The sequence below is a fragment of the Helobdella robusta genome (assembly GCF_000326865.2).
Source record: "Helobdella robusta unplaced genomic scaffold HELROscaffold_16, whole genome shotgun sequence".
NCBI lineage: Eukaryota > Metazoa > Annelida > Clitellata > Rhynchobdellida > Glossiphoniidae > Helobdella > Helobdella robusta.
The window spans coordinates 26,624-41,744 of NW_008703893.1; the positions used below are offsets into that span (position 1 = coordinate 26,624).

The 15,121-nt window shown below is 33.3% G+C and overlaps 1 protein-coding gene across 1 annotated transcript; it reads left to right on the plus strand.

Moving 5' to 3' along the window:
• Positions 1-1,973: 1,973 nt before the first annotated feature.
• On the plus strand, positions 1,974-5,063 carry HELRODRAFT_169560 (hypothetical protein; the record flags this gene model as incomplete). Its single annotated transcript, XM_009015406.1, has 6 exons — positions 1,974-2,066; positions 2,248-2,403; positions 2,636-2,721; positions 3,279-3,320; positions 3,717-3,922; positions 4,927-5,063. The coding sequence occupies 6 exons, from the start codon at positions 1,974-1,976 to the stop codon at positions 5,061-5,063; spliced, it is 720 nt and encodes a 239-aa protein (XP_009013654.1).
• Between the last annotated feature and the right edge of the window lie 10,058 nt (positions 5,064-15,121).

Consider the following 15,121-nt stretch of genomic DNA (forward strand, 5'->3'; position numbering starts at 1 on the left):
GTACGGAAGAATGATTAAAAAGGAAATGGGATGCTATATGACAGTTCATCATGTAACAAAATCTGACGTGTACTACATCATCAATACAACAACAACAACAACGACAACAACAACATGACATCGATACATTACATCAATAACATGGCTACATTACAACAACAACATGATCTCAAGAACATTACAACAACAACATGATCTCAATAACATTACAACAACAACATAATCTCAGTAACATTACAACAACATGACAACAACAATACCACAACAACACGTTACGACAACATGACAACAATACAACAACAATATAACAACATTACATCAATATCATGACGTCAATACAACAACTACACATAGCACCAATACGACAACAACATAAAAAAATAAAAGGGTAACATCAACAATAGCAGTGAATAAATTAGAACGCTTCGACATATTACCAACAACACATGAATACAACAATAACGTTATGACGATACAACGAAGCAGAATGAAACTTTGTAAACAAAAACCAACTTTGCAACCAAATATTGCTCACAAACTACGCATCAAAACAAATACAGCTGAAACATTAATACAGCAACAACAACAATAAACATACAACAACAACAACAACAAAAAACAAATGCAAGCACATCAACACATTGAAAATAACTTATAATAATTACAAAAATAACAACGAAACAAAGTTTTTTAATTCAACAACAAAGCTACTCATCAATACATCCACACTACAGCAACACAACATCAACAATATCATCAATAACGACAACACAACAACGCAACAACAACAACAAAAAACAACAACAACAAAATAATGCTGCTACACACAATACAATCTCCAAACATCCCTCACGCAGAAAAACTTCACATGGCTCGACATCATAACTGTTCATCATTGCAACAACAACACAACAACTTTTTCTACTACTACTACTATTACTACTTTTACTGTTGCTACTACTACTACTACTACTACGGTAGTAACGACAACAACAGCAACACCAACAACAAAAATTGCTGCTGCAGAACGGTATCAACATCAATAACATCTACAACAACAACAACAACGTCAACAATAACTACAGAAATAACAGTACTCTAAGTATAGCACTTTCAACATCATTAAACAACATCTGAAGATTACAACAAAATCCAAAAATTTGAAACCTGCCTCGTCAAAATATGACGACATCCCAACAACAACATTACAACAACAACAACGTTATAACAACAACAACAACAACAACATGACAACAACACCACAGACGCATGGCAAATCAACTTTGGTAAAAATAATATCGAAATTAAAAAATGAAACAACAAAAAGGCTACTACATCGTAAGTCATCGTTCAAACAACACTCGGACAACAACATCACTGTTAGGACGGTTATGGAAACATTTGGGGCTGGCTGGAACATCATTCCCTCTATTTGCTTGCTTCCTCCTGAATTTTAGTTCCACTACAACATCATGGCCGCTACAACACAGCAACAACAACACCGCAGTTACACCACAGTAACTACACAACAGCAACACAGCAACAACAATGCAACATATATACACATAACTTAACAACGAAAGGTCAGTGCATTTCAATGAAAATAAATAAAGTTTCAAGTCTTGGAGTCATCTTCTCATATCAATTTACAAACATACAATAAACAAACATAAAATAAACATATATGCAATAAACAAATATACAATAAACAAGCATACAATAAACAAATATACAAAAAACAAACATACAATAAACAAATATACAATAAACAAACATACAATAAACAAACATTCAATAAAAAAACAGACAATGAACAAGCATACAATAAACAAGCATACAATAAACAAACACACGATATACAAACAGAAGTATATGCAGAAGTATAAAACCGAAACAAAAACAAAAAAAACATCGATCGGCATGAGCGTTGAGTGACGTCATGTTTTTTGCTTGCGGAGTCGTCTGTGACGTTGATGACACACAAGCAAAATTTTGAAACAGAACAAAATCACTCAGTCATTCGGTCGTTGGATCATTTGGACGCTAGATGGCCAGCCAGCCAGCCAGTCAGCCAGCCAGCTCTGTTATTAGCGTCTGAATTGAAGGTCGTCATCAGACTAATGTCAAACTATTCCATTGTTTAATAATAAATAATCAATAATAAAAATAATAATTCAGACTTTTGTTATTATTATTATTGTAATTATTATTATTAATAATTTTTAGAGGAATCATCGACAAACACAGAACTTGTGTGAATGTGCTATCGTCATCACGCACGTTGAACATGGTAGGCAGGCAGGGACCTCGTGGCATTCGAGCTTAGCCAGGCAGTACAACATAGGGCCGGGCATCTTCAACCATTCAACCAATTTGCAGTCAGATTGTCATTTTATTATAAATGTTAGTCGTTGTTGTTGACCGTGGAGCGTTGCTGTCACTTAATATTATAGCGTGTGGAGTTTTTTTTAGAATATGTAGAGATGTCTTTGTCATTGCTTATAACTCATCTGGTTCTATCATTAAAAAATAATTAGGGATTTTTAAAAGTTTATCAACAATTTTTAATTTTTTTATTTTTTATTATGTTCTTACAATATTATAAATTGAAAAAAAAAATTAATCATTGTGACAGTACTTGTGCACTATAAATTTCTTCCCGCTGCACACATTCAATGCTGCTAGTACATCTCGTCTGTCTCCAGTTGAAAATTTAACCAGGTCAAAAGATGTGTCGTTGGGCAAATGTATGTGTGTGTGTGTGTGTGTGTGTGTGTGTGTGTGTGTGTGTGTGTGCATGTTTTTGTGTGTGCTTAAGTGTGTGCGAATGTGTGTGTGAGTGAGTTAGTAGGTCAGTGAGTTCGATAAAAGATATGAGTAATAGAAAAGAAAGTTGTTATATTAGTATAAAATTGGTTTATCAAATGGGTGAATTAAAGAATTGAAGTACGAAAGAACAAACGAACGAATGAATGAATGAAGAAACGAGAAAAAATAGATGAATGAACGAATGAAAAAATGGATAAGTGGATTTTCAAACAATTAATAAGTTTAAAATAACTTTTTTTGAAAACCAAATCGCTAATTATTGACTTTTGCGAATTATTTATAAAATGACAACAAATTTTGCCTAAGTTGAAAAAAGATAAAAGAAAAATTTAAAGTTGATAATGTAGGTTTGAATAATTGAAAAAGAAGTGCGTGTAAAAAACACTCTACAACAAGACAAACATTTCATGGTACAACACACCACAAAACTTCACACCCTCAACACACAGCGAATCAGCGCAACACTCCTCCCAGGAACACACCATTGTTGGGTGTGTGTGACGTGATGTATTACTCCATTAAATGCATTCATCATCTTCTTCCACGAACATCCTTATGTGTTTGTTTATTGAGCATGTGCATCTCTTTGTACGTGTGTGTGTTTGTGTACGTGTATGTGTGAATGTGTGTGTTTTTTTGGGTTTGTGTGTGTATTTGTAATTATGCTTGCGTGTAGAATTGCATGTGTATGTTTGTGTGTGGGTTTTTACTTATCGTATAAAAGTTAAATTGTTTGTAATATATATTAGAATCGCAGTATTTTGATTTTTGAATTAGTTGTACTTTAGAATTAATTTGATGTGTACAACAAACGACAATGTCTCATCCATCGAGAGATTTCTGCACTCTTTTGCCCTACTTACTTCCACTTTTCAAATCTAATCCAGTCGACAACAAACTCTGACACAGGCGGCCTGCATTGACTTGAGATGTGGAAGTGCGTGGAAGAAGTTGACGTGGATTAGCAGTCAGCAGAGCAGAAAGTTGGCACACTGGAGGGTTGTGCTGTATAAACTTTGCTTGGCAGTCCGCGTGAGTAAGAACAACATAGAAATGTCTGAAAAGTTGAAATACTGCCACTACAGATACAGATGTATGTGCTGTGCTAAGATGAGAAAACATTGTCGTTTAAATATAAACAAACATAGTTTATATTTTTTTAATTAAATTCATTCATCATTTATCTAAACTTTTAAATTATCAATAATAAAATTTTATTTTCAACGATAGCAATCAGGTTTTGTTAGAGCATAAAAAAACATTTTATTTAAATCTTTTCATCTCCTGGTAAGATTTGCACAACTTGGAAGAAATTTTTGTTAAAAAAAAACGACCAAAAGTAAACAACTTTTCACGCAGATATACAAACAAAGATTTGAAATGATATTTTGTTCTCATTGTCAAGTAGCACCACTTAACAAACGCAGTTGGAGAATTAGCTCAGACGGTAAGGACGCCATGTTCCTCGTTCGTTCTTGTTTGCCACCCGTCGAGACGTCATTCAAACGTTCTCCGCGGAAAATTTGAAAACCATCATTTGTCCCGTGCGTGTGATACAGTGGCTGCTCGTGCATACAAATGTGCGTGTGTGTGTGTGCGTCGTGTCCTGTGTATGTGCGTCGTATGGTGTAGATTTGTGTGTGTGTTTGTGTGGTTTATTTCGTGTGATGTGTATGAGTATGTGTACAGCGTGGTTTGATTGCGTCACATGATTTAAATTCGCCAAGAAATAAGTTAGGAACGATTTGCAAAACGTTCCACGCTTGTAAGAACTGGCCCATTAAGAGTAAAAAATTGTGTTAAAGATGACGTTGTAATAGTGATGACATTGTAGTAACTAATGGCAACATGACACCAACTAATGCAACCACACATCCAGAATTTGTTAAACAACTTCACCAGCCAGCCAAAAACTTTGAAATAATTTAATTAAAAATATAAATTAAATATATCAAGAAAGAACACCAACGTAAAGGATTGGTTACAAATTTTTGTTAACAACAAGTGCAACGAGCAAAACTCAATCTCACTGAAAATAAAGATAAAACAAACAATGAAAAATGGAGATAAAATTGAATTTTAAAATTAATACTGCAGATATAATTGCCGTATTATTGGCGCATAAATACAAATGTCTACATGGAGCCTTCGAAATCAAGTGCTTACATCTATTTATGTCTGCCGCTTCAAGTGCGCTCCGTCCATGCCTCCATGCTTCTGACAACAGCGTTTGATGCCAGTTGAGAATTTTATTTATAAATAAATATTGAGAATATGAGTAATTATGGAAAATAAATGTGAAAAAATGAATTAAAGGATACAGCATTTTATATAGAAAGAGACGAGAGAGAAAGAGAGAGAGAGAGAGAGAAAAAGAGAGAGAGACATAGACATACATGTATAACGTTTAAATAAATTGGCACAAAAACTGCATTGATTTGACAATAATATGAAAAAAAAATATTCTGCTACATATTCTTGCAGCACAAACACACAAGCAGAAAACAGAAAGGTGATTTACAAAACCTTGCATATGATTAAGTACAATCTTCCGAGACTTCAACCTAAAAACACAATTTTTTTTCTCAAAATGTTGAAACATGCCAGGCAAGGACATAAAACCATTTTACATGCGCACGAACCGGTTTTTATGCACGAAATATTTAATACTACGGAGCCATGAAGTGTCAAACTGCCGAGTTCTAGCGATGAAACTTTCTTTTTAAAAAATGTAACAATTTCTCTCGCATCACTTTCGTCATCTTCATTTCTCTCGTCGTATCGTCGTCATTTTTATCCTCCCCCTCATCATCATCTTCGTCATCACTATCATCAACATCGTCATCATCATCATCACGATCATCATCGGTGCAGACTTCACTTTCATCGTCATCATTATCAGGACCATTATCATGATCAATAGCACAACACTGGCGAATTTATCAACATCAAAATCAACATCAACCCCATCCTCCGTCGTCATCATCGTCGTCATCACGTCATCATCGTCATCATCATCATCATTACCATCGTCACCATCATCATCATCATCGTCATCGTCAAGGTCATCGTCATCATTGTTAATTTCTATATCATCATATTAGTCGTCATAATTGTCATCAACATTACTGTCACTATCATCATCGTCGTCATCATTTCTAGCATCATCATCACCATCATCATCGCCATCACTATCGAGATGACGATCATCACGTCACCACCGGGATCATAATCATCATCGTTATCACCATGGTAACAAATGTTTCTGCGAGTGCACGTTGGATGAGCAGACTTCAAACCTACAACCGACAATAAAGGTACATCTAATGACCGCACTCTGCTGCCCACTCATCTTCTTCCTCTTCCTCCTTCTCATCGTCATCTTCCTCTTCTTTTTCCACATCCTCATCATCGTCGTCGTGAACATCACTGTTATTAATTAGCATGACCTGACCCCACCATCATCGTCATCTTCATCATCGTTGTTATCGCCACCGTTAATTGACATCATATCATCATTACGGTCACCATATCATCATCATCATTGTGAAACACAGCATCATCACCCTGCTGATGGTCTTTGAGTTTCGGACAGACAGCATTCGAACCAGGCCATCGCGTACTACTAGCGCAAGACATGGCACTTTTACCAACTGAGCTAACTCGGTGATATTTTGGTGATATAATTTAAAAAGCGTTTATAAAATTAAATAATAATAATTATAATAATAATAATAAATAGTAATAATAGTATTTTGCATCCACATCATCATTGTATGTGTGTGGTGTGTGTGTGGAATGTGTGTGGTGTGTGTGTGTATGTGTGTGTGTAATGTATGGTGTATGTGTGTGTGTATGTGTATGTGTTTATTTATACATACATTGGCATTTATATATGCTTATTGATCAACAAAAAAAAGCACTTCATGAGTTTAAAACAGCTAGGCGAGCAATAACAGAAACTTAACATAAAATACAATAATACACCACAAACATTTAAACATACAATACATTAATACAATACAAACATTTAAACGTACAACATACAATACATTAATACATTAAAAGCATACAGAAGACATACATTACATTAATACAGGACAAATATACATAGTAGAGTAGTGCAAAGCAATGCAGAAAAACAAGCGTATGGTTGACCATCAATCAATTGGTATTGCGACCACCCACCTACATCTTCATCAATCAATATCAACTGCGCACACACACACACACACACACACAAATCACACACACAGAAACACACACACACACACACACACCACACACACACACACACACACACACATATATATATATATATATATATATATATATATACATACATATATAAACATACACTCACTAAGAGTACCAATGGAAAATTCATTTGTAAGCTGACTGCTTCATTTGAGAAAAGCTTTCATCCATTTAAATTAGTTTCCATATGATTTTCTTAATCTTATCATGGCGATGATAACGACGACGATGATGATGATGAGGATGATGAATATGATGATGATGATGAGGAGGAGGATGTTGATGATGTTGATGATGTTGATGATGATGAAAAAGAAGATGATGATGATGAGAATGTTGATAATGAAGATGAAGACGATGTTGATGATGAAAACGATGTTGATGATAATGATGATAAAGATGATGATGATGATGATTATGATGATGATGATGTTGAAGATGATGATGAAGATGATGATGAAGATGATGATGAAGATGATGATGAAGATGATGAGCGAGAGAGTTATAATGATGATGTTGATTAACATTGGCAACTGAGTCCTTTTCATAACGTGTTAAAACTCTACTGAAAATAATTATCATTCGCGACGACGACGACGATGCTGATGATAGAGATAGTGATGATGTCGACTGATAATGACGATAATAACAACGATGACGTCAGCAACAGTGATAACGATAGAGCATCTAATTAATATTGATGATGTCAGCAAGAATGAAAATCGTCAAGGTCAGATTAATAACGATGACGGGCAAACATCAGCGATCATGATGATGATGATGACGACAACGACGACGACGATAATGATGATGATGATGATGATGACGATGATGATGATGGAGAAGAAGAGAATGATGACGAAGACGATGGCGAAGATGATGATGGAGAAGAAGAAAAAGATGAAGAGGATGACGACGATGACGATCTACACACAACAACTCCACCACGACAAAAATGATAAAAGGATAATAATCGGATAATAAACGATGACGTCAACAATAACGATCGCATTGCAGATGACGATGACGACTATGAAGATGTTACATACCACCGCAGCCACTGCAGCGTCACAGCAGTATTTCATCATTATTATGTTGTTGGCAGTCGGTCGACGATTGCGCGAGTAAGCGTCAAGTGGTGATGACGAGGTCAGGGTGGTCAGTTCATGTCAGCAGTCACGTAATAACGTGTCATTAGAGCTCTTATTGTATTGGCATATTCAACGACGGAGAGAAAAATATTGACTTGAAAACGTGCAAAAATTTTTATTCGTCTGCTTCTTATTGACAATTGACATTGATGAATAGACAAATAAATGAAATCTTTTATTTGTAAAGGGAATGTCTATAGTTATATTATCGTGAAACAATAATAAAAAAATTATTATAATAATTTTGACAATAATAATATTTATTATTATTTATTTTTCATTATTTTGGACAAATTTTACATCGGTTGTCGAGCTGGCTTGGTTGACCGGCTAACTCAGTTGGTAGAAGTGCCATGTCTTGGGTTGTTATCGCGCTAAGGTCTGGTTCGGTTACTGTCTGGCAAAAACTGAAAAACTATCAAACGCCATGCGGTGCGTGTGGTGTGGTGTGTTGTGGTGTGGTGTGGTGTGTGTGGTGTGGATAGTACAGTCTTCGTGGCACGAACGAAGCTTAGATATGAAAGGTGTGGAGTGATGTGTTAAGTGATCTGCGAATGTCAGAGCTACGTTATGAAAATTAAAAGAAAGAGATTTTAGTCAAGAAAAATGGAAACGACAATTATTTAAATGCTGCTGGGATGACTGTCACTTTTTATGTGTTTCATGTGTAGTTGATATATTTTGTTAGAGTTTTCCACTCTCGCTAGTTATGAAGTAATTATTATTATTAATATTATTATTATTATTATTATTATTAATATTATTATTATTGTAATTATTACTTTTTTATGATTATGATAATATTTTTAATTTTTTTATTATTAATAATAATTTCAGACGTCATCATTGGCATTAGATATTTCTAATGCCATTAGCACCTAAGTTTTTTTTCCGTTCATACCTACTTTCTAATTCCATGAAGTGATGCACTCATTCACTCGTTAACTACACACATACACGCACCCACACACGCACACATGTATGCACGCACAAAATTAAACACGAGTGCGTGTACAAAAGTATACACGCACGCGTGCGCACATTCTCATAGGTGAGCGAACAGTTAGATTTCTCTCGCGAAGAAGTTGGTCCCTGCCAGCAACTCTGTCTCCAACGAAATTTAATAAATGCACTTAAATAATATTGAACTGTTTTTTATTTCATTTCATTGCATGATGTACTTTTTTGTACACGTGATGAGTGGCTGGATGGATGGCGTGTCTGTACGTTTGTGTTTGCGTTTGTATATGTGTGTCTGTGTTTGTATGTGTGTGTCTGTGTTGGTGTGTGCCCTTACGTGTGCACGTGTGTGCGTGTGTATGATGCAATGGTTTTAGTTGTACTATTTTCTATTAAGATTATTTAAATTTTTAAAGATGGAGACGCACGTATGTATGACGTTCGGGTGAATAAAAGGTCTGACTATCTCAACAAAGCTAGCACCACCAACACATTAACAGAACTATCAATATCTTCATTGTCCTCATCATCATCGTCATCGTCGTCGTCATCATCGTCGTTGCCATCATGTTTCGAATGACATTAACTAACTTCTTTATGTCATTAAGTAATTGTGCATAATGTCTTATTGTATTTATTATTGGCGGAAATTTACTTCTTACATTTAAAAAAAATTTACTCCAGTGAGTCGTTGTTTGGTTTCAAACATTCATATCACCTTTCCTTAACTTTGTGAAATGGATTGGAAAATGAGTAATTGGAATAAAGTTTGAATGAATAAATGAATAAATGAATAAATGAATAAATGAATAAATGAATAAATGAATAAATGAATAAATGAATAAATAGAGAAATAAAACAAATGAAAAAACCTAATAATTGAATGAATAAAAAAATTAATGAATTAGTGAATGAATGGGTTAAAAAATGAAAGAATAGATAATTAATAGAAATTCACACTTCTACGAATACTCGCATCAAATTTGTCAACCATCAAATAACAAATACAACTGCTTTTTCTAATAACTACAGCATTAATGCTTAATTAAGAGTAATTGTAGTAATTATATTTCTATGTGAAAATATTACTAAACAAACTACAACTTCTACTACTACAAATAATAATAATAATATTAACACTACTACTACTACTACTACTACTACTACTACTACTACTACTACTACTACTACTACTACTACTACTACTACTACTACTACTACTACTACTACAACTACTGATAATATATATGACAAAATTTTTATTGTTATATCGTTTATTTTATTTATAATAATATTATTATTATTATTGTTATGATAATTATTAATTAATTAATTTATTTATTTATTTATTCATTGCTAAGCATAATTGCTAACCTGGTTGAATTCCACGAATGACGTAGCAGCAGTACCATAGAACGAAAATATTGATGAATATTTTAAAATACATCGCAAACTATTTCTTGTTCTCTCTCTATGCAATTAATTTTACCATTTGTAACATCTATTTGAAAACTGTCTCAAAGGGATTACGTAGTTTAATATTTATTCAATGTGAGGTCTGATAAATTTTCTAACATTCCTGTCTGATTTTTTTCTTTTAAGTTTTTAATAATTTTTAATTTTTGAATATTTAAAAAATAATTCTTTGAAATGTAGTAACATTGAACCCATTTTTTCAAAGTAACTAATCTTTGAAAAAACTACATAAGTCCTTGATCAAATTATCATCAGATAGCAAATAATTGTTTATATTATTATAATATATTATCACCACATTACATTATTAACACATTTATTAATTTTTATTAATTAAACGAGATTAACTAATTTAATTAATTATTCATAATTTTTCAAATTTATTTGATTATTTTTTTTGTTACAAAATCTCATTTGAACGTGGAACAATGTACTCCTCTCTTACAATGTATGTAATTTGGACAATAAGTTGTGTGTGGATACAGTCGTTCCAGCCGTTCATCCATCGACGCGTCTGTCTTTACGATGGCTGTGTTCTTGTTAGTGAACGTTTATCTGTTCGTTCGTTTGTTCGTTTGTTCGTTCGTTCGTTTGTTTGTTTGCTTTTTTTATTTTTGTTTGTTTGCTTGCAAATTTTCGGATCTTAGAAAAAGTAAAAATGAATGAATAGATGATTGAAAGAATGATTAAATAAATAAATGAAAGACTGAATTGAATAAATGATTTAATAGTAGCTGGAATGGAATAGCTGGTCGTATTACAGGCATGCAAGTATACCGCACTTTCTTGTTTCATAATCTTTGATTTTTCTACGAAAAAAATTTTGAATCAAATCCGGAAAAAATAATTGATCGAGTGACAATTTCAACACGGAATCACGTGATTAAAGCACGCTATCGTCACGTGATGTTTTTATCACATGCGATTGTCAAAATGTAAACATTACATCTCAACCAACAAATTTATTATATTACTATGCAAATTTTCTAGCGTACGTACGTAGTGCTCACGTGTCAAAGCTAACACAATACCATTCCCTCCCTTTGAACTTTCACAATTTTGTTTAAAGATTAAAGGCTCAGTTCAGACCTTTAAAATATTCTTTAATAAATAGTAAGAAATCGATATATACATTGATAGTAACTTATGTGGCCATTTGATCATGTGACCATTTGATCATGTGATAATGTGACCATCTGATCATTTAATCATGTGACCATCTGATCATTTAATCATGTGACCATTTGTTTAGATGAACCCTATTTTGAGAACCGTCCGGTTACTTATCTAATGCAATAATATACTGAAACAAGGAACGCTGTTTTTTGTGATCGTTTTATGGAATAACATTCAGTTTTCGTTTACATAATAATAATAATAATAATAATAATAATAATAATAATATGACATGAATAATGTTAGTACCATCAAACACCCGTGACATCAACACCCGTGAAATCAACCCCGTGACATCAACAATCGTGGCATCAACAATCGTGGCATCAACACCCGTGACATCCAAACCCGTGACATCAACACCCGTGACATCCACACCCGTGACATTAACACTCTTGACATTAACCTCACTCTCATATCCTCATTTACACTAACGATGATCCAAACTTCATAACCATGCACTCCCATCAAAGTCGAGAACATTAAGACTCTCATCACGTTCATAATAAATAAAATATATATCATAATATTTCAAAAATTCAAGTCAAAACATGGTTTAAAAAATGCAATTGGGTAAAAAAGTTGATGTTGCAATTGACAAATTTCATAGGTGTAAATAAAGTTAATATTCGCTAATAAATTCACCACAAACTCTCGCGCAAGCACACACGCGCACACACATGTGAAAATAAAATACATCTCGTTACGTATTAAATAACATTCAAAAAGATGTTACTATTCTTTACCAAAAATTCAATGAATCGTTGTCCAAGTAGGTTAGTGCATAAATCAAAAAAAAATAAAAAAATGAAAAAATCAGTATCATGAAAATTTAATCATTTCTCGCTGCTACCATAATTATCCTTATCATAATTATCTTTATCTTTACGAAGATCCATACCACAATCATCCCATCATCATCGTCCTTATTATTAGACTATTGTCTTTTCATTTTAATTATTATCACTTTATAACAAACATTTCCATCATCACTAACGTCTTCATCATTACAATCATCACCATCATCATTATCATCAGCCTATCGTCATCATCGTCGTCACCATCATCATCGTCATCATCGTCCTCACCATCGTCATAGTCGTCGTCCTCACCACTGGGTGGTAAATCAGCAGTTAATATAATTATTGTCACTAATAACGCGATGCATATTTTATTGCGCTCTGGCTCGCTTCGAAAGCAACAATAAACTCGCCACACTGACGCATTGGTGGCCGCTTCTTTTAAATCATTCGTCAGATGGCGTCTGGAAGCTCTATTGCCCGAATTACAGGTGATTTATCTTAACTCTGACGCTCTGCCTCTAAAAATACACGAATCGTTGTTATAAATGACGATGACGTCATCACACATCAACTTCATCATCATCTTCCTCATCGTCATCGTCGTCGTCGCTATTATCACCATGATGTGAACGTTTATGAAGAGATAGTAAATCAAGTACCTAAGTAAATAATACCGAACAATATGGCTGGGTATGAAATCACCTATAATAACAACGATATTGATGAAAAACTGTTGAAATCAATATTGATGTAACATTACTGCTGTCAATTGTATTTGTTACACAAGTAAAATATACTCGTTAAAACTAAGTACACAAAATATACGTTGCCCAAAACTAAAATATACCAGGGATAAATAAAGAAAAATTATTAATGAATGTTTAAATGTATATAAAGGCTAATAAGTGAATGAGCAATGATAAATTAGTTAAATACGTCAAAATTTATTAATTTTTTGAATATTTATGAAGAACTGTTGTCCTACGTTTGCTTTAAAATGATGATGGCACTCTGATGATGATGTGATGTGATGATAACATTACGCCTCGGGCTTGTTATTAATAATGATGATGACAAGGATGAAAAAATTATGATAATACTAAGAAAATAATGATGGTAATGAAGATGACGACGATGATGATGAGAAAAATGAATGAATGTTATTTTATGATGGTATAGACAATTTTAAAAATCTACAAATTTTGTATTTAAACATACTAGAAATATAAGACACTGATGTTCATTATCACTTGGCAGTAAATTTTAAAAGATGAATAAGTAAAAAAAAAAATAAAATGACTAGATTTTATAGTGTGTTTGGAGGTACTTGCTAGTAAAGAATGGTTATTTAACAGCATATTGGAAAAAAACTGCATTTTATTTAAAATAAAAACATTTTCTAAAACTTTATGTAATAAAAATGTAGTAAACCAAACGAGACATCAACTGGTCGCTGTGAAAGCAGTTTGTCGAACTTTTTACATTTTTGGCAAACCCAGTTGTTACTCTGCTTCTCATGTTGTCGCAATTGTCCCGGCGGTTGCCCTACTGTCTGTGGTCGTTTAGATCAATTTTTCTGTTTAAAATGGCTTCAATTTTGTTTTGAAGGATTTGTATAAATGTTGAATACTTCAAATGTGAGTGGGGTTTTTACATTATTCATTGTTTTCTAACAAAAAATGGTCGATTCATAGTTGAAGAACAAAGAGATTGTTGCTGCCAAGACCATTGCCGTTTTTCGCAGTGGTGAAGTTGATGCTGCAAATGATGACCATTAAGTTCGTTCTGATTTGGTAACAAAAATCACATTTTGTCTTTTTAATTGTAAATGACTTGTCAATACTCATTTGAATCTTTCATTTCTCAGAAGTTTATATATCAACATTTTAGCTAGTGTTGTAGTTTCTGTTGAATTTTATACCAATCTTAAGCTAGCACCTTTTGAAAGATTAGTAAATAATAATATCTGAAATAGCAGATAATGTTTGTAAACAGTTGATCACGTTTCTAATTGCTTGAATAGTTTCAAACTGTTGGAAAGGTTGTTGGAGCTATGTTGAGTTTATAACGTCACAAATAAATATTGCTGCTCTGATATTGATTGTTGGTAGTTACCAGTATTTTTAAGTTTTTATATTTTTCACAATATTTAATTAAGTTCAGTTGTTGTTGCTGCTGTTGTTGTTGTTGTTATGTTACCAGTTGCCAATATGTTAATCATGATGTTGTAGTGTTGTAGTTGATGTAGTTGTTTTTATGTATAATGATGTCGAGTTATTGTCCGCATGTTGTTTCATAGATCATAATGAAAAAATCCTCCATGTTATTCCAACGTTTTCAATATTTTTCATTTTTTTCGTTTATTATCTTTGTTTTTGACATTCCATTAATTCGTCTACCAACTAAACTTCCAATCTTTGTCAGCATCAGCAGCCTGATGACGTCAGAGAGGTAGGTTGTGGCCATCTT